Here is a 24,153-nt window from a genome sequence, read left to right on the forward strand (position 1 = left end):
ATTGTGGAAAATTGTCAGCGGACGATTATTAATTTTGTTGGATGATAATTAACGTTGCATTCGAACGGAAAGTGGAATTTATTTATAAATTTTTGTGCAGCAGCTTCTTCAGCACCGCTTTTCTCTGCCTGTCATACACAAGATCGTTTACGTTATTACACTTAATGGGTTATTCAATTAGTCAACCATTACCGATACGTCTATGAATTCAATATAATATTTGCGATTACGTCTGGGAATTGATACAACAGAACCGCTACAGTTCATAAAACAAACTGTCGGCTCGGGATGTTAAGAGTTCTAACGGCTGACGACAGATCAAAGCCTTAACATTTTTTTTTTATAGATATTACTGGGAGACAGTTAGAGGCAGTGAAATTTCAACATAAATTTGCTTCAGCTGTTTTTCAGATCAGCTGATCCACACAACAAGCTGTTTATGCGTCTTTATATGGTTTTACCACTACCACGCCAATGTGTGTAGCCACTTTTAACCATTTGAAAAAGTATAAACCGGTATGTGTGTATCAGCTGAAAAAAGTTGAAGCAAATCCATGCAGAAATTTCATTGCACTTGACTGTAAGAGGAGAAAAACTAGATTCCAGAAATCGGTCAGTTCTAGTCAATTTGTTTCTTACGTTTGCTTCAGCTATTTTACCCAAATAATCAAATTTCTTGTACGGTCTTATAACCGCCAGACTTTAACCGTGTTACATCCAGAGTCTCTTTTTAATTTTTTTTTATAATTTACAGAATTTTTATGTAATAGGCCCTGATTACACCATCAGTCCATTTACCTGCAGTGCGAGTTTTTTCCGTTTTTTTTTTTCTAAAAGAGGTCCAACACTTTCATATTTGAATTCAAAGTCTAATTAATGAAGCCAAACAATTCAGTGTACGTTGACTTCATGATTGGATTTTTTACTTGTAGTCTCAAGAAAGACTTGCGTGATTACTTCCTCAGTTAAGATATGTTTGTGTGTGATGGATAACCAATTTGACAAGTTTTCCTCATGTTCAATAGTATTTACTTACACTTTGAAGTACTAGATTTGGTATTTACTTAGAACGCACTTAAGTCGTGCTCGACATTATTTTAAATCTGTAATCGATAGTTCTTCGACGCCACCACATATTACGTGGATAATGTTTGTAGATAAAAGAAACAGAAAGATGAATAGGAAAAATGTTTTCAAGATAGTTGGTTGTAATTTCAAACGAATTCGATTGACACTACTGTTAATTTCAACACTGGAATTTATTATACAAAACAAATATGAACGATGCCAAGTCCATCGCATTATATTATTCATGTTGGACTTGACCAATCCGTTATTATTTCACGTATTCTTCGTTTCGCCAATGTTAGATCGTATGAGTCCCATCCATTTATGGAAGATAAATCGGCTGAGCGTGAGTAATCTAAATTTCAGCGAAAAATGAAAATTAATCACAAGAAATACAGAACTTCATCAATGGGAATCTGTTCCTTACATTCAATATTTATTACGGTCGCATTTTCTGCGTTCGCTTGAGTGACACCGTCATATAACCACGGATCGATATAGCCGTTCGTGTAAACTATGTTCGATATGAGACTATAAATTTCGGAAAAATGTAGTTGCAGGTCGTATACGGCGTTCATGAAGTTGAGTGAGTTGTATCTGTGAAATTTTTCGGAAGTTTTTTTGTGTGGAAAAATGTTAAATCAATTTAATTTGGTGATACTTACTGGTCGCCTAACACGTCACGGCATAAATTTAAATGATACCCAAAATCTATCCGTGTTGACAACCAATTGAACTGATCTGTTACTCGGAAAATTCCGGCTTGAGTACATTGTAGATAGAACCATGAAAATCCTAGGATTAGGAACCGAAATAGATTTCATTTGACTAATTCATCGATATCGTTAATAACTAACTCGATAGCTGTGTATCCGAATATCTTTCGACCGTGTTATTGTATCCAAAGTCAAAGCACTCGTACTCCGATTCGTATGCGAATCTTGCCCAACGTATCACTGATTCTAATGGCGTTAACGACGGATTGTTGATGGCATGACAAAAATTCTGAACCCCATGGAAACTGAAAACACATCCCGTAAAATCATTTTCATCATGTAATCGATAGAAGATTCACTAACTGAAACTGATCGATGTATGATGTAATCATTTCGATAAGTCTTTCCAACATCATTGCTACTTCAGAGACAGACGTTGCATCGACTTGTTCACATAAATTCAACGCATACTGAAGTGCAGGCGAATTGTTCGCTATCATATCTTCAATTTCCTCAAATGCATATTGAACTCGATATCGACATTCCATTGAACTTTGGGCCAACGTGTATCCGACGAGATTGTAGTATGCTAATTGACAGCGGAAGAGAATTTCATGCACAGCACAGAAATTTCAATAAAAATTGCGTACCTGACGTGTAGTAATAGATCTCGTATATTCCACTCGATGACCAGACTCCTGAAAAAGGTTGAAGATTTTTTGATTGCGATTGATTGCGATTGTGACAATTAGAATTGATACACCATACCATTGACCAAATGCGGATATTTTAGTCTAGTAAACGCTGCCAAAGTAGCACCTAATTGAGAACCCCACAAAATAACCGGCGCAGATGGAGTGCCTAACGATCGTCGAACGAAATCGATGAACGTAGCGATATCGGCTATCGTCTGTTCGATCGTTAAGTATTGCATGTTTTCCCACGAATAATCACTGAAATTTAAGATGCAAAAAAATCCCCTACCTTTCTTCTGATCAAAATCATCGGCTTACTCAAACATTAAATTGTCGCCGAAGTATCTTTGATCGAAGGTGTATAAGGCTGCAAGATTGGTTCTAGCAATGTCCACCATGAGACCTTGTTGAATCCATTGAGTTGAATTGTCAGTCATGTGCTTGATGTATATGTAGATTGGTCCATTTTCTCCGTAGTTATTTAGGTTTGAGTGATATTGCTGTCTCATTTGAGAAAGGAAATTAATTTGGTTTACTCACTCACTGCTCGCGAGGAAAATAAGTCATTATTTCGCTTGACATGAACGTCAGAACTTGTTTCCCGGGGGCTCAGAGCAGAAAATAACGTACGAAATCGTTTGGGACTTTATATTTTGACTTGTGTGCTTACTGCTCTTGTCTTCGTTTGTAACCCTAACACCTGACAAAATAAAAAGTTCCAAATCGGGACATATTCTACCACGCAATTATTGAGGCTAATTTATCTGATAAATTTTTGATCAATTTTGTAAACTTTGTCGGGAAGAAGTTCCGGCTCACTAAAACAGAGAATTGTCTGGTGCCAGGGCCTATCTAAAAATTGCGAGGTAACATTGTTTTGAGCATCCCACACAACTATGCGGATTATCGTAACAACGTTTGAGTACCACACCACTTACCATTTCAACCGTACGGGCATCTTGTGGTCGAAAATGATCCAATTGCGTCGTGAATGTTCCACTTTGAATATTTGATCCCACAAAATTTTCATTGTTAGTCACTTTCGCGCTCTTGTATTGAGCAACGACTACGTGCAAAACCAATATCAATGAAACAACGAACACTGGTAGCTTCATTCCACTGTCAAAACTATGATACAATTGATGTCCGTTTGTTATTCACCTCTATGCTTTGATCAACCAAATTTTTATCTTTTGCTTGAAAATATTTTCCAAAATCTCTGTGTAATATCATCAACCGACCACGGTCGTTACAATACTTTGAGATAGTTGTAAAACGGTGATATAATGGCAGATAATCTTTTATTTTTAGTATTTCCAGAGATTATCGCAATCTTTTTTTGTTGGGTTTATAATTGGCACCTCAGAAAGATAATGTTCGTCGACTGAGCAGTGTCGAAAAAGTCTGCCTCTCAAGTAGCATTTCACATCTTTAAATGTTACCATTAACATGCACTTTTTGGTGTTGTTCAAGTAGTTGAGTTGCAAAGATTTTTTTTTGCAATGACCCTAACAAAACAAACTCAACAGCAAACGTTCTTAGATCTTAAAAGGACTTTATTTTACATTCTTCGAACAAACGAAAATTAAATTGTTTAGAGCAATGGTGCGTCTGTTGGAGGTGGTGGTAGTGGTGGTGGGATAGTGAAATCGCGAAGCAGTTCAACAATGCGTTCCTTTACTGCTACCAATTCAGCTGAGTCAGTGTCTTGAATTGGTGGAATATCAGAAGCACGTCCATGCTCTGAAAATGCAACCAAAATTGCCTTTAGATAATCCGAAAAATACTTACTTAACCGTACACCTACCTGGAATGCTAATAGCAACCGATTGCGGATCAGTTGTGTAGATAATGCCGTTGTACATTTTCGGATCGACTTCGCCATTTGTGTAAATTGTTCGAGATGATCTCAGATACAGTGATCCATATTGATTGCGTAAAAATTCAAGTGCTGCACGAATATGGTCGAAGACGTAGCTGCAATGCGAATGGATTATTTGACTGAACATTTTCATTGTCATGATGTAACTTACTCGGGGCCCAATACATCCTGGCACACTGCAATTTGGTACAAAAGTTCAACGTGATTTGGAAGCCAAGTCCAATCGTCTGTTATCTGGAATAGACCTGCTTGTGTACATTGGATGTAGTTCCATTGGCGTCCTGGAAAGAAGAAACTTTTACTTGGTATCTGATTCATGTGGTTGGTTTTGCTTTTGCATTACTTCCTGATAAAGTTCCTAGTTCGTCCCATGCTGGATTCGAACGTTGAGTAATTTTGCTGGCATAGCTGGCGTCGAAGCACTGTTCTCCTGTCAATGCAAATCTTGCCCATTCACTGAACGCTTCCAACGGACTTAATGAACTTTCTTCGAGATCATCACACATATCTTGAATTCCACTTGCACTGCAATGGGTTTCGTTAAGTTTTTGTTTCCCTAGCAACACACAGTGTTATACTCACTGTTGTGTTTGAACAAAATCGACGAGCAAATCGTAATAGTTTTGGAAGAAGGAAGACACATCATTGGTGGAGTTCGTGACAATCGGATTGCACAGATTGAACAATTCCTGTAAACTGGCAGCATCATTTTCCGCAATTAATTCTTCGGCTTCCTCGAAAGCTTCTTGAACCAAATTTCTGCAATCAGCTCCACTTGTCCGGTAGATACTGTACGACAAACTGTCGTACACACCTATTTTCAAAGAAAATCGTTAAATCTTGCAAGATTACGGAAACCGTTTCCATTTGAACGTACTTAAGCTAGCAACGATCAATTCATAGATACCACTGGATGACCAAGCTGCGTCAACTATATGTGGGAATCTAAGAAATTTCGGAACATTTTAGAATCCGACGGGCGATAATTTAGTTAATTTAACTCACTTCTTTCGTGCCCATGTGGCAAGAGTTCCTCCATAGCCTGCACCGTATATGATAACATCTGAGCCATATACATCATGGAACAGGGTAATATAATTGACAAACTGGGCCACATCAGCCAAAATTTGTTCAATTGTTAAGAATTCGAGATTCTCGAACGTTGTATTTCTGAAGTTGAAATCAAAAATCAGTTAAAATTCTAAGGTGATTTTGAGTGCGAAAATGATACTAACGGAGTTGGTCGATTGTTGCCGAAATATCGGTAGTCAAAAGTAAAGATCGATCCATTGCTTTCACGAGCCAAATCCACAACTAAACCACTTTCGATCCATCTGGTTGTATAATCACCTGCGTCTTTCAGGTAGATATACACGGGTCCATTCTCGCCCGTAAAATTCAAATTGGCGTGATAAACCTACGGAAATTATTGCTCTTGTGATCCACGTTCAAAAATCATAAAATGAAAATTTCGGCTTACAAAGTCCACTACGCGTGCATCCTGTGCACGGAAATGATCGACTCTGGTTCGGAATGTTCCATTGTAGATCCAATCGGCCGTTACATGTTCTGCAGGCTTTTGATATTTTTGACTTTTGAAAGCTAAACCGCCACCAATGAGTGCGGCGATTCCGCAGAGAACCAGTAAGGTACGCATCCTTAGCGATGTAAAAATAAAATTAAAAATCAATATCGCGTGGACTATTTATGAACAGAAAATGGTTCATTATCTTGCGATAATTTGAATTGAAGACGAATCGATAAGACATTAATTGGCACCAATTCAGATCGACGATGTTAGGTCGTCTCAAATTGAATGTTTACGCTTTTGTCTTACATTTTTATCGTTTTCGGTCAGCGGAAGTATTTTAAGCTACAGCAAAAAGCTTAGAGAATCAAGCGTTTTGTTGTTGTTACCTCGTAGGGAAGAACATTCGAGATTATCTTATAAGAAACCTGGCATCATACAATGTATCATCGAATTGATTTATCAGTTGTGTCTACTTAAATTTTATCATCTGAGCACCTGTGATTATTCACCTCAACAAAATCGTACTTTTTGTTTTAAAAAAATGAAAAAAATCGCCGCACCACCTGTTTTCAATTCTTACATAATCATTTCTGGAAATGAAGATAAGAACCGTAAAATGAAACCATCCAAACGAAACCGATGGACAAATAAACGTAAAACAATGGAAAAATTTTACCATTCAATTTTCATTTATTGTAAGATTAAACGTTTACAACTGGTGGTCAGTTAATTGTATTTTTACGATCGACCAATATGCAATTTAACTTTTATTAGAAGGACCGTAAAAGGTATCTGGATTAGTGTGCTTACCCTATTAGTGTGATCAGTATCGGGATTGTTTGTTGTTTTTGAGACCTCACTAACAGCCTTACACGGCCAATAACAATTAACCTAGTCTCGAGCCTAATCTACACCCAATACCGTCATACAAAGTGGATATAAACCAAGTCTAAAAATTGAAAAAAGTAAAAGCTCTGGGTACAGTTACATTTGCTCTCTGGAAAAAAGCACTTCAGGCAAGTCAATTCCAACTTCTCTTTAGGCGTAATATAAAGCACCCAAAATGCTTTGTTCTAAGATTCAATAGAGACGGCAGGTACATACAAAATGCCTCGCATTTTGTTTATGGCTCACAACCATATCCTCCACAAGTAGTCCTTTGAGACTTTAGGACGTTATTTATGCGATATACTCGCGGGAAACATTCCATGTGGAATTGTGTCTGACACGGTCATCGAAACCGGATTATTTTGGTGAAAGGCCAGTACATAACCACTGATCACCCTGGGTTAAATTGGTTTACATTAAGTTGAGTGTGATATTTTTGAACTGCAATCGAGGTTAGTGCTGCCGGTCTAGGCCTGCAAAAAAAGAACTCCGCACTCTAAAGATATTCTGAGCTACACAGTTTGTTAGGAAAAGTCCCATAAAAGGACGAATGTCTGCCCGCTCAACGAAGAACAATTATAATTTACTAAAAGCCTTAAAGACAACCGAGTGAAAAGAGACTCATGAGATTGATGACATTCATGGGTTCAGGAATTCGTGTATTTCTCTTACTGTTTTGCACTCGTAAAAATTGTAATTTTCGTAAGCTGTTCTTCTCCGTTTCCCGTATATCGATCATTTGCTGTTTAAGATAACAAACGAAATTAGAGAAATCCAAGTAACGGAGAATAACATCGAGAACAGCTTAGATACGAAAGTGACACTATTTACGTGTGCAATTCAGTAAGCTTTTTAACTAATTATCACGAACTTAAAACTCAATGCTGAGTGTGTGTAAGTACCGACGGCTCACATGTTCATGAAGGCAGGAATGTAAATGAAAGACGTTTTGATACAACATTATTGATTGTCGATCGAATGTGCTTGCATTTGCAGTATTACATGCCCTCTAAGAGAATAATACAATAGTCCAGTAATAATAAATGCGTACAGGGCAAACGATTTATTTATTTCCAATAATTATTCAGAATTCCAACGTCTGAATTCATTTAAAACACTGCTCTTAGCGTTGTACAACACAATGGAATCCAGTGTACTTGTAGATGTTAAGTCTGCCCATCGCGAATATCCCGGAACGTTGACAATGTGTGCGTCTTCGTCATACGTATAGGTTATACCAGCAGAAAGCCATTGGTCCAAATATCCATTTGTATAATGTACTCGTGTTACTCGAGGATTTTGTCCTCCATGTGCAACATTCAACAGTTCAACGGTTCTGTACAGTTCATCGAAGTTGTAACTGCAATTTGTATTGATCGGTTAGTGATTGGGCTATGCAAAAGAATCGATATTCTTCTTACTCTTCACCGAACGATTCCATACACATTCGTTGACGATATTCTTCTGTAATTCTGTTTCCAAACATTCCACCGTTTGTGTTTGTGCGCAAGTTTCCAAACTGAGTGCATTGTAAGTAGAGGAACTGACGAACTGTTGGAATTAAAAGGAAAGTAACAGTTTTTTGTTAGAAGAAATCTATAGAGTCAATCACTCACGTCCACTGGCTGTTCCAGGATTTTCCCATTCAGTGTCAGATGTTAATTGAATTCGTCCCTCGTAATCGTAATTTTGACAAGTACCAAGATCAACGTTGTAGTTAAACCGTATCCATCTGCTTAGCGAACGCATTGGATCGGATGGGATGACAGCCATTGATTCGCAGAAACTGGATAGACCGGTGTGACTAAGACATGAATTCAAATGTAATGATAATGTCGGTACTACTATCAGAATGATCATAATTTACTGGAATAGTTCAAACTGTGTGCTAATTTGCTCAACTACACCCTCGGAGAACATAGCAATGTCCATTCTGGAACCTTAAGGAGAGATTCGTTATTTACAGACCAAAATGTTAATCGCAGATTGTCAGTTAATTTGACGCAGATGCCCAGCAAGGAATTAGGGGCTCACTTACTAATATTGAATGGTCTGCAAATTCCGAATTCTTCTACCAGAGTTTCATCGTCACCGGCAGCAATCAGTAGTTCAATTTGTCGGAAGGCTTCTGTCACGCGATCGCCACAGTCATAGCTACCAACCTCACGAATATTATCAGCAACAGTGTCGTATACGGCTGAAATTACAAGTTTAAATATTTCGAATTTGAGTTGTATAATTCCCGTTACCTGTTGTGAAGACAGTAGGAAGGAATAGACCATTTGATGACCAACCACTGTAGTGACATTAGTTAGTGTGATCAGCAATTATAGTCGGCGACTTTGAAATCAGTGACGCATTTCGTTTCAGCTGTTTTTCGGCTGATCCACTCATACGATCAAAATTACATACACTTGTTTATACGGGTGAAATCGTTACTTGTACGCCTTTAAAACCGTTTGAAGACGTAAGAATACTTCAGTTTGTATGAGTGTATCAGCTGTAAAACAGTTGAAACAAATTGCGTCACCTATTTCAAAGTCGCCGACTGTATTTTAATGTAAGCAAACATCTTACGCGTAAATTAAGTTTGGATATTTCTGTCTAGCTAAGATTGCTAAAGTACCACCGATACCTTAAACAAAAAGAGTCGAAATATGTTTAGTATTCTGCGGCATCCACAGGTAATGATTTCTACAACTTACCAGTTCCGAAAACAAATACCTAGACAAAAAGCAATGGCGAATTAATAACCGAAATTAATATTTAAAGTTCTAACCTTTCCCTCTTCGTTGGACAAATGATCTCTGGCTGTGTGTATAAAAACGGCAACATCTGCCAAGATTTGATCGAGAGTTAGATGCTCCAGATCTGATAATGATGCGGTGCTATTAATGAAGGAAACAATTGTCAATATGCCCATCTCCCCTACAATCTTTTGGAAATTACGGTGTTGGCAAGTTGTTTCGGAAATATCGCATATTTGCTGTGAGTACAGCACCACCCAATTCCATGGCCAAATCAGCTATCAAACCACGTTCGATCCATTCATCGGTAAAGCTTCCAGCATCGTTCAAATAGAAGAAAATCGGTCCATTTTCCTGGTAGTATTCTATGTTCACTCGGTAGTTCTGTAAAATTGTTGGTCGTTAATTACGTTACATCAGTTGACTTATCGATGCAAATCACTTACAAACGGAACAACTCTGCCATCTTGTGGTCTGAAATGGTCAACCGGCACGAAGAAACGACCGTCGAACAATTGACCAGACGCAAGCGATATGGTCGCATACAAGAATAGAAAAATTAACTTCATATCGTCGAGTGCGAAAATGAATTGCTGGAACTTTCACAAAATTAGACTAAAAGCGTACGGTTTGCCGTATCATAATTTATATAGCCAAATACTTCATCAATGTTATCAAGATTCAAATCTGATGGGTTAATACACCGTCTTTATGACAATTTTGATGCCATAACCGTATGCCATTTTGAATTTTAATTCGTCGATGGCTGAAAGTGCTATCTACAGACGTTATACATTTCTATAAATCGCCGAATTATCTGCCTTGCTCAACGTGATTAGATTAGAAATGGAGGGATAGCTTTCTTAAAATTTCAAAATGATTTCACTGGAATGGAGTGCACTCAGACGAGAAATTTGTCTCTGAACCGCATGACCACTTAGACCATTGTAACTGTATGTTTGCTCGTCATTGTGAGCTGTTAATTTGAATAGATTTTCCTCTTCTTCTTGAAGTAGATGAAAGATCCTTTGTTCCCTTACTTTGTTCCCTATCAGGGAAACTGCCCAGTTGTCGATAAAATGTCGTTGTGTACTATTACATGCTCTGAGTGAAAATATTGTAACGAAGCTTTCAGAAATGACAAGTTTGTCACGATTAGGTATAGGTAATCTGCTACTTCTTTCGTTGAAACTATTTTTTTGTTGTTTAGTATGAAATCTTTTACTTCAATTATATTAACAAACATCTTGGTACATGAGACAACAGTAGATGGAGAGTATTTCTTTAGGTCGTCACATCGTCAGGTTTCCATTTCCATCAGGAAATGACCTAGAAACATTGTTTACAATTGACAATTTAAAAGGGGAACCAGTAAAACCATCTGTTCTGAGTGACCTGTACTAAATGTTTTATCTGTCAATGCGAGATAAACATGTTTTTGCCTAACATAATGTGACGGCAGCAAAATTCGTTTGATAAAATTCACTTTCAACAGAGTGTTCACGTAGGGGATAATGCTCGAGCAGGCACTGTAGGCACGCCGGAAAGTGATAAGGGAGTCGAGGAATATCTCCAAATAAATTTCTAAAAATAAAAAGTCAAATTTTTGATTTTTAGAAATTTATTTGGAGGTATTCCTCGACTCCCTTAGCACTTTCCGGTGTGCCTAAAGTTGACAAGTCGCAATAACCGGCAACGTGTTAACACCTGCAGTCTGACGTTAGTGCTCATGAGATGAACCTTTTCTAGTTGTCCTTTCCCCAAGCCTATTACATAATTTCCATTTTAGTTGAATTTGAATCGAAATCATAATTTCGGATTGTACTTATCTCAGAACGGTTGAAACGAATCAACGGTCTTATCACCTTTGTTATGTAAAATATGGCAAAATCAATTTGTAATCATGAATTGGTCTTTGGGCCGAGACAATGATAGCTGGCCACAATTATGAAACATTTAATAGTGGAGATAAGGTTCATTCAGATTAAAACGAAAAATGAGTCGTCTCTTACTTCCAACCCACCAAATTAAAGCCAATCGGTTGCTTTTCGCAATTGATTTATTTTAACGTTTCATTTCTGCAAATCAATTAATATTGTCCCCATTCAGTGACCAGCTCCTGAATGCGTTGTTTGGCATTCCTTAAGGCAGCACCATCAAACTCAGATATTGACCTTAGGTCAGCGGACTTTGCATAGACTATACGGAAAGAAAAAAAGGTTTACATTTAGTGTAAGCCGACGCTGCTTCCGATATCCATATTTACATGGAATGTTGATAACTTCTCCTCCGGGATAGCTAGTTTGCATGCCTCTTGGGAACCACATATCCATTTCGCCATTTGTGTAAACGACATTCGTTACTCCGGGATTAATGTCACCATATATAATTCTCAATGCTTCGACGCTGTCAAACAGCAGGGCTGCATCGTAACTACAATTGAATATTCGGTCGTATTAGTTGCACATCCACGAAAATGGGAAATGAAATTGATCAGGCTTACTTCTCTCCGAGTACATCGTTACACATGTAATAATGGTATGTGTCCCTAACATGATGAGGGAATAGATCACTGAATGGTGACGTTGTCTCCCATAAGCCAAGCTGTGTGCATTTATAGTAATACCATTGACGGACTAAATTTGATTGAATTGAATCACAGCAACTTCTGAGGTCAATGTTTTATCTCACCTCCATTATCAGTTCCCGGCTGATTCCATTCAATGTTGCTAGCTAGTTCAACTCTGTCATAATATCCGAAATTGAAGCAATCGAATCCAGTGAATGTTCGCTCAACCCAATCGGCCCATGCGTCTAGTGCAGGTGTGTTAACATCGCCGATTTCCCGACATAATTGTAACAATCCGTTGTAGCTATTTGCAGAAAGGATAACGATTTAGAATTTCGACGAGTTGAGGTCGGCTGTTCATTTTATTCAACGCAGAATAACAATCTGAGGTCAAAGTGGTTGGACAGCTATCCCTGAAAATCCTCTAAAATGTTAGAGGAGAAAGAATTTTCATAACTCCCTTTGTCCTCAGAATGCTGGCCGCAATAGCTTCACTCGATCGTGATGTCTTATGTAGTGTCTTACTGGTGAACATTAAAGTATTGATTGAAAAATTCAATCTGATGTTGTATAAATGCCGCAACGCTAAGATCTGATGTCACATTCACGGGACCACAATGATTCATCATGTCGCCCAACTCTTCGCCCCTTCCTCCATAGATCATATTTTCCATTTCATCAAAAGCCTCTCTCACACGATCACCGCACTCCTCCCCGCCAATGTCCTTAATTACACTTTCCATGTGCAAAAACGTATCGGTCAGGTAAACATCAGGTGAAAATATTCCGCTGGATGACCAAACCTTAATGGAAAGTCATTTATCGGAATTTTAATAAGTTTCGATTAAGCTAATTGAAAGATAACTAACTCCATCAATCAAATGAGGATATTTTTGTCTAGCCATGACAGCCAGTGTACCACCATATCCTGATCCCCATAGAATTACTCTATTCGAGTATGGATACTCTGAGCGAACAAGACTGATAAGTGTGGCAATATCAGCCATACTCTGTTCTAATGTAAGATGCTCGAGATCTTCGAAACTGGCCGACCTTTAAGTAAATTTTACTAAGATGCTTTGAAAAGAACAGCTAAGTAAATGTCCTAGTTTACGCAGTGGGAGTATTATTCTGGAAGTAGCGATGGCCAGACGTTATCAACAGAGCACCTTGTTCCATAGCAATGTCATGCATAAGTCCCTGATCCAACCATACAGTTGTGAACAGTCCACCATCGTTGATGTAATAGTAGATTGGTCCTCCCACACGAAAATGATCTGCTTTTTGGGTATAAGTCTAACGAGACACAAGTCCATTAAACACCATAGTCATACCACTGTCAAATTAATTGCATTACAAATCGTGTCACTCGAGAATCTTGCGGTCGGAAGTGATCGACTCGTGTCAAGAAAGTTCTGATTTCATGACTCGATGGTGACGGCTCTACTTCCAAAGGCGGCAACAATCGATCACTTGGATGTGTAAAACATTGGCCACCAACAGATAACGCAGCCAATATTCCGAAAATGATTAGAGACTTCATGATAGAAATGATGTCGGAAACTATCTGAGTTTTGTTGATGTTAAGGAAAATATATAAGCTTCGGTTTATCTAATCGTAATTTGAAGCAGGGATAAGATGAAAAGTTACACTTTATCTGTGGTGCGGTTTTTGTGTTAACAAATCGAAATTATAAGACATCAGGCTGATTTTATTGATCAATTAGCTAGCGCGTTGGATCGACTTCACATCTATAAAATTTTCAGTTCGACAGAAATTTTATCTTTTCAAAAATGGATGTGGGTTGACCTGGACCTAATGTTGACCTGTCGTTAATTATTGAATTCATTAATTGATGTTGGAGTGATATGAAAAACTAGTGCGATCTAATGCTTACATGTAAGGCGATTGAGTTAATTTAGCATGAATTTGATTCAACCAGTTCCAAAGCCTTCATAGTCCTTGGAAGGAATTTCTTTGTTTAATTTTATTTTTACATTTGAAGTCAACAGGTCAACAACGGAATATACATCAGGTCATTCTTCTTCATAGATAATTTTGTTGATTTTAATTTATTAATTTCTGTACTCATCTCAAGCCATGTGTAACTGTGATTTCTTTACTTTTACAGCCGTAAATTGTTGCCACTACTGTAGTATGAGGGATTCTTTTGAAAAACAGCCTACCGAAATCGGACGCATTTTCCAGTGGACTTTTTGAGATGTGCCTAAAAAGGTATTCGACCCTAGAACCCAAAACCACTTTCAAAATAATTCTTCGAAGCTTGTGTGCCTGGTGAAAGGAGATCAAAAACCGAAAATTTGAACTTTTATTACACATAAAAGCACATAAAAATACCTTTCAAATGATACCCAACTCGACCATGTACGTTTTTCGTAGCTCGAGAAATTTCTGTAAGAACAGTGTAAGTCTTCGGTTGAAACTTAACCTGCACATATTTCAGTTGGATTAATTTTAAAACCAATAAGTCCCTGTTCGGCTCAATAGTACGTGTGATTACCTTTCTAATGACACCTCACACGACCCTGTACAGCTAGTGTAACTGGAGAAATTTTTGTAAGAAAAGTGAAAGTTTTCGGTTTTTGATGACCCTTCGCTAGTCACACAAGCTTCGAAGAATTTTTTTGAAAGTGGTTTTGGTTTCTAAGGTCGAAGTACATTCTAGGTACATATAAAAACTTTCACTAGAAAATGCGCCCGATTTTGGTAGGCTGTTTTTCAAAAGAATCCCTCCATGTTATCTTGAATTTTCGTTCTGTTTTTCCAAACTTTTTTACGGCTGCTCATTAGCGATAAATAATCTGCTTTATAATTTTACTACGCGTATATAAGTATTTATGGACATTTTCTAATCTACTTAAGCTACTTTAGGTTCCTATACGAGGAAGCAAGATTACCTTACGTTTTTGTGTGATAATTTGTTTATCCCGCGTCTTCGGCTCGTGACACAAGCTTCTTCTAAATGCCTGACACTCACTTGTAATTTTATTACCTTACTAGACCAGATAGAAGTTATGAAGGCATATACAACAGGATTATGTAAAATATAAATTGTATTCAGACGGACATTCTCTCAACATAGAGAGGGAGAGAGGGAGATAGATAGAGAGAGATAGATAGATAGAGAGAGATAGAGAGAGAGAGAGAATCTTGACAAAAACAATTTTTCCCACTTTTTTGTACCAGTTGTGTCAAGGTTTGTCCGGCGGCAAATACTGGGTCATAAAAGACACCTTTTTGTGCTAGTGACATAATATACTATTATAGTGACAGGTCAACCAGAGTGCAATCTTCGAGTTGAGCAAAGTCTACGCATTTGTGACCGTTACCGTCACGGTTGAAAAAGTACATGAGAATAGATCAACCTGATAATTGTCACGTCAAATATTCAGTTCAAATCAGGTCACACTGTTTATCTTCCTGACCTAACATTTTGAGGTTGACTTGATACGAGAGTAAGCCTTATATAGATTGAGGGTGGGTGGGATCAAATATTGCATATAAGCCTTCTTTCGGCCTTCTTTGGACATATTGTGCTGTTAAATTCGTTGAATTCTTGTATCAAGATCTGATCGACTGCAGGCATGGACAACTTATGAACCAGATTGACCCGACTTTTTCCTCTTTTACTGTTCGTATCTCGCTTTTCTTTAGTTAAAAATAGTTTTTTATTACTTGCACCATAAATTAGTCCAATCTAATGCTCTTAAAATTTTATTTTGATTAATACCTGCCGTCGCCATTTTATCTCGACTGTAGCTGGAACAATGACAAGATAAGCAGGTACAAAGACAACACAGTTTATTCAAAGATCGACTAGGTCGATATGTTTTTTATTGGCAACGTTAGGCACATCGATAATTGATCTTAAATTCTCTATTCGCTAACCCATCGAGTAATAATTTCAGCAATTTCTGTTTTCACTTGTCTTACGTCTTCTGAATCGAAAGCGGAGATGGAGTGAAGGTCAACTGATTTGAAGTGATCTGCGCAAAAGTGTTTCGTTCGATTTATAAAACATACAAGGGAAGAAACGCATTCATCGCTTACTTGGAATGTTGAAGACGTGTGTATCATCTTCTGCAGTTTCACTAATGCCGAATGAAACGTACGGATCCAATTCACCATTAGTATAAATAGCGTTGGTGATTCTTGGTTGTGTACCACCGAAACGTTGGTTCAAAGCTGCCACAGCATCGTCAAGTTCAGTGTAGTCATAACTGTTAATGAATTGGCGATAGTGAATAGATTTCTCTCTCACTCTCTGTCATCTCAACTACACTTACTCCTCGCCATAGAATGAGTCCGAACAATACAAGAACCAGAATTCTTGTTGAATCAATCGTCCGAACAGTGAGTCTGAGTTGACGGTTAGTGGTAAATTAGCATATTCGGTACATCGGTGATACAATGCTGGACGACTTTGCAATGGATACATGTTGTCAACACCATCCCATGACAGTTGTTGAACGTCTTCCCAATTTTCTTGTGAAGCCAAATAAACTCGTTGATAGTAGTCGAATTCGAGACAAGTTCTGTCAGTAAAAACGTGTCTGACCCATCGAGCGAACGCAACGAATGCTTCCTCTCTGCTATCGGATCGGATGTCTGCACAGAAGTTTCGGACTCCATGGAAGCTAGTAAGATTTGTTTAAATTAGATAAGTGTTGGTAGTTTGTAAATGAGCGATGACCTACTGGTAAACTTCAAAGTAATGTTGAATCATTTCAATCAATCCGTGACTGGCAACTGCCATTTCTTCATCATAAAAGTCCCAAATGAAGATGCACAAATCCAAACTTTCTTCAACAAAGAACCACTCGTAGGTGCGCAAAAGATATTCGAATTCAAAGAAAGCATTAGCAACATCTTCAGCACACTCATCACCACCAATTTCACGAATGGTTTCCGAGAGACTTTCGTATGGTTCTGTAATATTCACAGATATTTACTGACTCTCTTTGCTGAGCTTATACTAACGTACCATTGGTCCAAAGGGTGCGATTGAATATTCCACTAGATGACCATACACCTGCAAAGGAACGTTGTGAATTATTTGAATTTTCTTTGCCCAACCACTCTGTACTCAAGTAATTACCTTGGATTAAATCAGGAAATTCACGTCTCGCCCACGTGGCTAGTGCAGCTCCATGACCAGTTCCCCATAGGATTACATTTGCGTCCGGTGCATTAAGTTCATCCCTTACTTCCTCAACCAATTCTCCAATATCAGCAACCATTTGCTCAGCCGAAAGGAAACGCAAATTGTCTGTGGCTGCATTTCTAAACAACAGGGAATGCAATTGATTGTCGGTAATTTCTGATTATGCATTCTTACTCTGTTGGCAAATTGTTTCTGAAATATCTCAAATCAGCTGTAACCAAAGCTGAATAGGTGTCAATGGCAATGTCGTGCATTAACCCAGTCTCCAAGAATTCGGTGGTAAATACATCCCCATCGTTGATGTAAATGAAAATGCCACCCATGTCGTTTATATAGTACTCTTTTTTCAAAAAGTATTGCTGCAATAAAACATCCCATTTTCACTACCACTACTACACCTCGTCCTCATTATAACTTACAAATTCAACAGTGCGTTGATCAGATGCCGTAAGATGATCCAATCGGGTTTGGAACTGTTTCACTTCGATATCAGCATGTCGTGGAGTTACTTTAGGTCTGACCATATCCTTGGTCAGTCTAGCACTTTTCATCGGAACGGGCTCATCCTTGAACACCCTCTTGAAGCTGGCTAGTTTCAATAATTCTTCATCTTTCTTCGAGAATTGTTCGCGATTTCTGGTGCGTCGTGGAACCACAGCTGCGGCCACAGCGAGGCACAAGCAAAGTGAGAGAAGGAACAACTTCATTGTCGCTTAATTATCGTGAGCTTCCTAACTAGTTAATCGAACCGCGACTACTGGATCGATTTTCATCTGACAAAATAGTATAATGGCTTCGCTTATCTGCAACGGTGGACGTTTTCGTTTTTAGATTAGAAATTATCGGCAGATCTTTAACACAGTAATATTATTGTGCGTTTAATCTGTGGAAATTACAGCCTATATCTGGGTGTACAGCGATTACGCTATCGTCGAGCCTATGATGAACCGATAAATTGATTACAATTATTGCCAATTTAACGTTACACAATTTACTACTCATTACACAATCATTTATCTTTTTGCTAGTAAAAGTAGCGTGATGAACCCGGTCAATTGAAAATTATTTCTTCAAGTGGTCGGCAAAAATTCAAAAAAAATTGGTTCGATAGTTGCTCGGGTAAAAATGTTAAATAATTGACGGCGTTATGAATCTATTTATCAATGCAGAATCTGCTTTGCAGTCTGCAATTTACAGATGGATCTCAGTCTCCGACAACAAATTAGCAATCCCAATTTTTGTTAATTGGAAGCATAAGATTACATTGGATGCTGCGAAAGTAATTCATTGTGACATATGAGGTAATAATGTTGCAATAAAAGCACAAAAGTGGTCATTGAGTACCCAGCTTCGGTAACTGGCTTTTCGACAATTGTAGAGTTTGTATGAAGGCGAATATACAACTCCACTTGTTGAAAAACAGTTACAGAAGCAAGGAGCTCAAAAACACTCGATTGAAATTCCGAGTTGTTCCTGAAGTAAGGAATTACGTGTGTAGGAGGTGTATTCTGGTGTGTACCTTCCCAACATGCGAAAGTTTTGACTATCATAAAAGAATTATCGTAGAATTAACCGAAAACTTTCTTCATGTAATGGATCATTTTCGCAGGGGCGAGCTGCTATGTAATGGTCAACTTCCGCATAGTACAGAAAATAAATGTATTTTATTGAATTCGTATGACTATACCGACATTATGTTTTTACTGGGTCATTGAAATGCTTTCCTCGATGCACCCAAGCAAACGCGAACAGTAATTCTTGAAGGCAAAGGTCAAGTTCGGAAATACTTCACATTCTGTTCGATTCATAATGAAATATTGATAAAAAAAAGAGAAACGCCACCACGATTAATGGTCGCATGAATTCACGATCGTTCCGACATTTTTGTTCTTTTATTTTTATACTTTTGGTTGGATATTATTGCGAATCCGAAATTATACTGTTCCAATACTCAAATAAAAGCGAATGCAGTGCAAATAATGATACATAATTGAATCGATCGAAACGAGTGTGTCGTTTTCGTGAGCTGATTAAAATTGATTAATAAATGGACCGATGTACGACTTCCAGAATGGTAAAAAATGTGAACACCTGAAGTTTTGTTGTTAATTCAATTTATTCATCAAATAACCTGGTCAAATCACAACTTCCTCTCTACGATAAGTATGAATTAAATTACCCAATATTATGACCATCAAATCCTTCTCGCACAGTTAATTCTCAACAATTCTATCTTCCAGAATCACAGGCTCATCAAGTAGCGAAGAAACAGCTAAATCGAAGTACTTTCCTGGTGTAAAAATGTGTATGTAAAATGTAGATGCAAAATTGATAAATTTGGGATTCATTCTGCTTAACATCATCTTTTTCATATCCACACAAGTCTTCCACTACACCGAAATTTGAATTCATTGTTGCTAATTTGTTGGTAACGTTTTATAAAAGGCAAGTGCAGAGTACAAAAGAGAACGGGATCTCGATCTCGGACTCGAGCGAAATTGTAGCCCTCGCTTCTTTCTGGCCACAAACATTGCTTTTGTTGCATGTCCTATTTTCTCCACTAGCTAAACAATAGTAGATTATTCACCTCTGTCCACATGTTTATTCCCTTGACTGAAAGTCAGGGTCTTACACCAGAAAATATCGACGTGCATGGAACTAGTAGGAAGAATAATCTCATCATGCGATGCCCATCTTCTAACGTGTAAACATCTATTGCTAACAACTTGATGGTTGACTATCAAATTTAATAGTTGACTATCAAGTTTGCATGTCATTTATCAAGTAGGTGGTTTTTTACTCCCTTTACAAGCACATCTTACGCCAGCAAAATGCCTGTTATCAAATTAGCACACTTTGATTAAAAAGTGCGAGAAATTTTAATAAAAAAGTTAAATTTTTACAGGCAATATAAGATGAATTATCTCAACTAATTTTTGAAGTTTTTTTTTTAAATAAATGGATTTAATTGAATCAAAGAGAATATTGTAAAAATTTTACGAGTGTGAAGTTTGCGGCCAGAGCGAAGCGAGGGCCGTAATTCACACGAGTCGTGACATTTTATTCACGATTGAAGGTTTTGTGAATGGGAAATCGAGGGATTATTTTTTCTCGGTCTACAAATAAATTTCTCCTTTTACAAATATTTTTAATCCCTTTACCATTATATAGTGGTACCAATTCACCGAAACTGGTAAACTGAGTTATTTTTAATGATGAAACAAAAACTAATTAAGTACATTTTTTACCATGTCACCATGTGAAGGTATATTAAGTACAGGGGAACTTCCTTTTTTACGCAAAAGTGTAAGAGACGAATATCTATCGCACTTTTTTATTTTGTGAATTTTGTGCATCTACTCTGATGTACCAAAAATGCAATCAAACAGATTAATAGACAGCTCATACGAGTGGGAAGTTTACGGCCATAGCGAAGCGAGGGTCGTAATCTACACGAGTCATATTTTATTTATGATTTGAGGTTGATTGAAAATCGTGAAAATTGAAAATTTTAAAGAAAATTGAGAGCTCAAAAAGTGGTCAAAAATAATTCCACCTTACCATCGATGAGAGAAAACCAAGAAAAAAAAATTGTCAAATTTTACTGTCATTTGCGTGGAGTCATTAATATAGTAAATATATTATGTAATAAATGTGACAAGTTTTCATGAATACGTCAAAGATACATTTAGAAAAGTGTCAGTCAAGGGACCTGACCCGCCCAAAAGGTGGGACCTAGTTTAGACACTTGTGGAGTTATTGCATGAGCCGAAGGCGAATGTTATAACCCCAAGTGTCTAAATAAACATGTGGACAGAAGTGAATACGCTATTTTATCTACCGACGGCGAAATAATAGCACTTTTTTACAGCTATTATTTCACCTAGGTAGATAATATTTATTTGTTCAACGAGGTAAGAAAAGTGAGAAATTTTATGTCAAGGGTGTTATTTGCGGCCAGAGTGTAGCGGGGGCCATAAGTCACCCGAGAAAATAAAGTTTACAACTTATTTCCCGCGTTCAACACAATATTTTTCAAATCATTATCTCTCCTTACACTATTAAAAAAATCTGATTCTTTGGGCATTTACGAAAATTAGCTGCTACTAATAGCGATCGCTATAAGCGGGATAATTTATTCTAGCGAGTTCACTTAGCGACTCTAATATTTAACGATCGAAGTTTTAGCGTCCCTAATAATAAACCGAGCACAAACTTGGTAAAATGTAATTTGTCTTTAGTGTAGTTCATAAGGACCACTTTTAATCGAACGTTTGTAGCCATAAAAACGTTTGCTGCCTCCCGAAAGTTTAATTTTTCATCCTTTTTTTGGACCAAGACATTCTCACCGCTTGTTGTATACGTAATAATTGATAAAGTTTTATCAGCTGATCGGTGTAATTCGGGAATATGGGATAGCGATATACGGCTATAATAATAAAAAAGACCTGCGCGTCTCACTAATTATTTGTTTTTATTCATTAAACACATTCACAAACACAAACATTATTTCCCTTTCCCCGATGAATATTTGTTTGACCTATCATTGTGACGACGTAAAATTGTAATAACAATCCAGAAACATCCGAAATAGATAAAAACAGAAACTCTGACTAGCTAATCGAAACCGGGTTGATAAATGAAAATTCTCGACTAACTGTAAAAGAAAATGCATAAAATGTGACTCAACGCCTTTGTGATAAGTCAAAATTTTTCAATCCGATGATCTGAGATACTGCCATACATTCGAGCTTTTCCCAACATCGAACCTCCGAATCCTTCTTGCACAGTTACATCTAAACGGTATCTTCCAGATGGAACTAATATCGATGGTGCTAGAGAAGGTATGGATAAATTAGACATTCTCATGAAATACGTTCCTGGCGCATATGGACACGTATGATTTATATTTGTAAATGGACGAAGATCGGGATATATTCGACTAATCAGCACATTTCCCACATTTCCCTTCATGTATCCACAAAAGTCTTCTACGACATTGACAAATTGTTTAAATTCGTTGGTGCTAATTTGATAAGCAAGATTATAGTTGACGAAGATCGCTTTGACTGTATGATTAACTTTCCATTCGCCGTTAACGCGAACGTGATCTCTATCTATTGATTTTACCACACATTTAGTGATAGAATCACTGCTCGGATCCGAAGTGCATTGAACTCTTTCATATGACATATGGTTTACCTGAAGAAAAACGTAATTAATTGTAATTAAAAGACAAAATTTATGATTTTACTGACCCCTGCTGATATGATTTGCATACGAATATATAAAATTAAAATTAGAGTTGCCATAAAACACCGTGAATCCTTGGCCGAAATCATTGTTCAAACGTGTCTACACAATTGATATCACTTCCAAAATTGCTCGAACACTGAATTAAAATTGCGGCTATTTTTGCTTTGATAATATTCTAGTCCGATTAGTAAATCAGTACTGCGTATGTGCATGAACTATTGGAAGTTAATAAGCGTTACATTTGGAAGCTTATTATTGAAGAACAAAACAATTGCCAGTCTCACTTACTGTTAAAATGGCCTAATTTTCTACATTTATTTTAATGTTCCGAAATTTGTATTTGCGACGGCAGTACAAACAAGAAATATCTGGTCCAAACTAGATTCAATAGCTGCGAAAGTAATTCATTACATGAAGTTACACTTTTGGGATAAAAGCAAATTCACGAGTGTGTTTTTCAGCAAAAAGGTTCGGTAACTGTCTTTTCGACTCGTGTGGAGTGACTCTACTAGAGTCTGTATATCCGAATTAGTGCATTACATGTGTTCTAGCTTACTACCTGCGCCATTTAAAAGTGGACTATCTTGTAGCAACGAACGAAAAATGAAGCGAAAATATTCGTCATGTAATAGATCATTTTCCCAGGTGGAAAATTGCCATGTAATAGTGCACTTTCGCATTGGCCCGGCAGTAAATTATTTTTTAAGGTCAAATTTACGACTATTTACTACTTTTAGGATTATTTTGCAACGGAGAAAAGGAAATTTGCTCGTAATTAAGTCCAACTTTCTAGTTCTAGTTAATGTCTCGAATTTTTGTAATAATTGTAAGGTTTGGTTTGGTCCAGTTTTCAGTTGACGAACCAAATCAGAGCGAATGCCCGGATTTAGGATATTTAAAACACAGACACGTTCAATGCGTTCAAGATAAATCGACCGATTTTGAAGAATCGGCCATGTCTGGTATGTACATTCATTCAATGATATAATAGTGGGATAGATAGGCCTTCTATGTAAATATTTTGTTCAAGAGGTGAAGCAAAAACAAATACGAAATATTCAATTGTGTGTGTGAGTACCTTAAATTTATGGTACTTGCGTATTTTCGTACTTATTTTGTAGGCGCGAAGAAAATTTGCATTTTCACTTTTTCTTCGAAATTGGTTTAAAGGATTTCTTTTGTGTTCAAATAAATATTTATCGAACTGAAATTTATATTTCATGTAAACAATCTCTCATCGTCCCCAATATTGAACCTATTTTGTGATTTTTTCCTTTTCGATCGAAAAAATTTTTATTAGAAATTTCGACGATCGGAGAATTCAATCAGTTGGCTGAATTTACAAACTTTCACGTTCAGTAGTCACGCATGTATAGTTGTTAATAATAAAAGTGTTAACATCGCATCGTCAAAATTAAAAAATGGTTAAGAAAATTGGTTAGAAAATGTGTGTAATTAGGTAGTGAACAGTTTATGTGTAATTGATAGTATAATTTTCCTTTAAAGTGGCAAAAGTTCATTTCGAAAAGTCAGCAACAATTTGATGAAATTGTCAAAATTAATTTGAATGTGTAAGTGTGTGTGTATGAAATGTATATTACATTTACTTTTGCTT

At 37.2% G+C, this 24,153-nt stretch overlaps 6 protein-coding genes across 9 annotated transcripts in view; 1 reads left to right on the forward strand and 5 right to left on the reverse strand.

Moving 5' to 3' along the window:
- LOC119075732 (chromatin-remodeling ATPase INO80) overlaps window positions 1-24,153 on the forward strand; it is an 87,991-nt gene that overhangs the window by 18,068 nt on the left and 45,770 nt on the right. The window lies entirely within an intron of this gene.
- LOC119075737 (putative serine protease K12H4.7) lies at window positions 1,186-3,772 on the reverse strand. Of its 2 annotated transcripts, none has more exons than XM_037182277.1 (9): window positions 3,418-3,772; window positions 2,798-2,979; window positions 2,553-2,737; window positions 2,435-2,482; window positions 2,148-2,373; window positions 1,926-2,089; window positions 1,734-1,863; window positions 1,496-1,665; window positions 1,186-1,423 (listed from the first exon to the last, which is right to left on the reverse strand). In XM_037182277.1, the coding sequence occupies exons 1-9, from the start codon at window positions 3,592-3,594 to the stop codon at window positions 1,311-1,313; spliced, it is 1,395 nt and encodes a 464-aa protein (XP_037038172.1). In that variant the 5' UTR covers window positions 3,595-3,772; the 3' UTR covers window positions 1,186-1,310. The 2 variants fall into 2 exon arrangements, with proteins under 2 accessions (XP_037038172.1, XP_037038173.1); XM_037182278.1 differs by lacking the exon at window positions 3,418-3,772 and adding an exon at window positions 3,110-3,155.
- Window positions 4,014-6,044, reverse strand: LOC119075734 (putative serine protease F56F10.1). Its single transcript, XM_037182275.1, has 9 exons — window positions 5,842-6,044; window positions 5,597-5,778; window positions 5,367-5,531; window positions 5,239-5,306; window positions 4,944-5,175; window positions 4,705-4,886; window positions 4,513-4,642; window positions 4,287-4,456; window positions 4,014-4,222 (listed from the first exon to the last, which is right to left on the reverse strand). The coding sequence occupies exons 1-9, from the start codon at window positions 6,016-6,018 to the stop codon at window positions 4,074-4,076; spliced, it is 1,455 nt and encodes a 484-aa protein (XP_037038170.1). The 5' UTR covers window positions 6,019-6,044; the 3' UTR covers window positions 4,014-4,073.
- Window positions 7,829-10,266, reverse strand: LOC119075738 (dipeptidyl peptidase 2-like). The gene is made up of 11 exons (XM_037182280.1): window positions 9,974-10,266; window positions 9,730-9,911; window positions 9,560-9,668; window positions 9,486-9,504; window positions 9,358-9,415; window positions 9,030-9,076; window positions 8,819-8,977; window positions 8,648-8,720; window positions 8,397-8,584; window positions 8,202-8,331; window positions 7,829-8,140 (listed from the first exon to the last, which is right to left on the reverse strand). Exons 1-11 carry the CDS (start codon window positions 10,094-10,096, stop codon window positions 7,861-7,863), a joined length of 1,368 nt encoding a protein of 455 aa, XP_037038175.1. The 5' UTR covers window positions 10,097-10,266; the 3' UTR covers window positions 7,829-7,860.
- On the reverse strand, window positions 11,599-13,673 carry LOC119075736 (lysosomal Pro-X carboxypeptidase-like). Its single transcript, XM_037182276.1, has 8 exons — window positions 13,454-13,673; window positions 13,211-13,392; window positions 12,966-13,149; window positions 12,622-12,899; window positions 12,219-12,400; window positions 12,031-12,163; window positions 11,794-11,960; window positions 11,599-11,726 (listed from the first exon to the last, which is right to left on the reverse strand). Exons 1-8 carry the CDS (start codon window positions 13,637-13,639, stop codon window positions 11,617-11,619), a joined length of 1,422 nt encoding a protein of 473 aa, XP_037038171.1. The 5' UTR covers window positions 13,640-13,673; the 3' UTR covers window positions 11,599-11,616.
- On the reverse strand, window positions 15,919-18,063 carry LOC119075733 (thymus-specific serine protease-like). Its single transcript, XM_037182274.1, has 8 exons — window positions 17,702-18,063; window positions 17,457-17,641; window positions 17,217-17,401; window positions 17,103-17,150; window positions 16,816-17,047; window positions 16,405-16,755; window positions 16,169-16,338; window positions 15,919-16,104 (listed from the first exon to the last, which is right to left on the reverse strand). The coding sequence occupies exons 1-8, from the start codon at window positions 17,987-17,989 to the stop codon at window positions 15,995-15,997; spliced, it is 1,569 nt and encodes a 522-aa protein (XP_037038169.1). The 5' UTR covers window positions 17,990-18,063; the 3' UTR covers window positions 15,919-15,994.

The sequence above is a fragment of the Bradysia coprophila genome, unplaced genomic scaffold (assembly GCF_014529535.1).
Source record: "Bradysia coprophila strain Holo2 unplaced genomic scaffold, BU_Bcop_v1 contig_232, whole genome shotgun sequence".
Lineage (NCBI taxonomy): Eukaryota > Metazoa > Arthropoda > Insecta > Diptera > Sciaridae > Bradysia > Bradysia coprophila.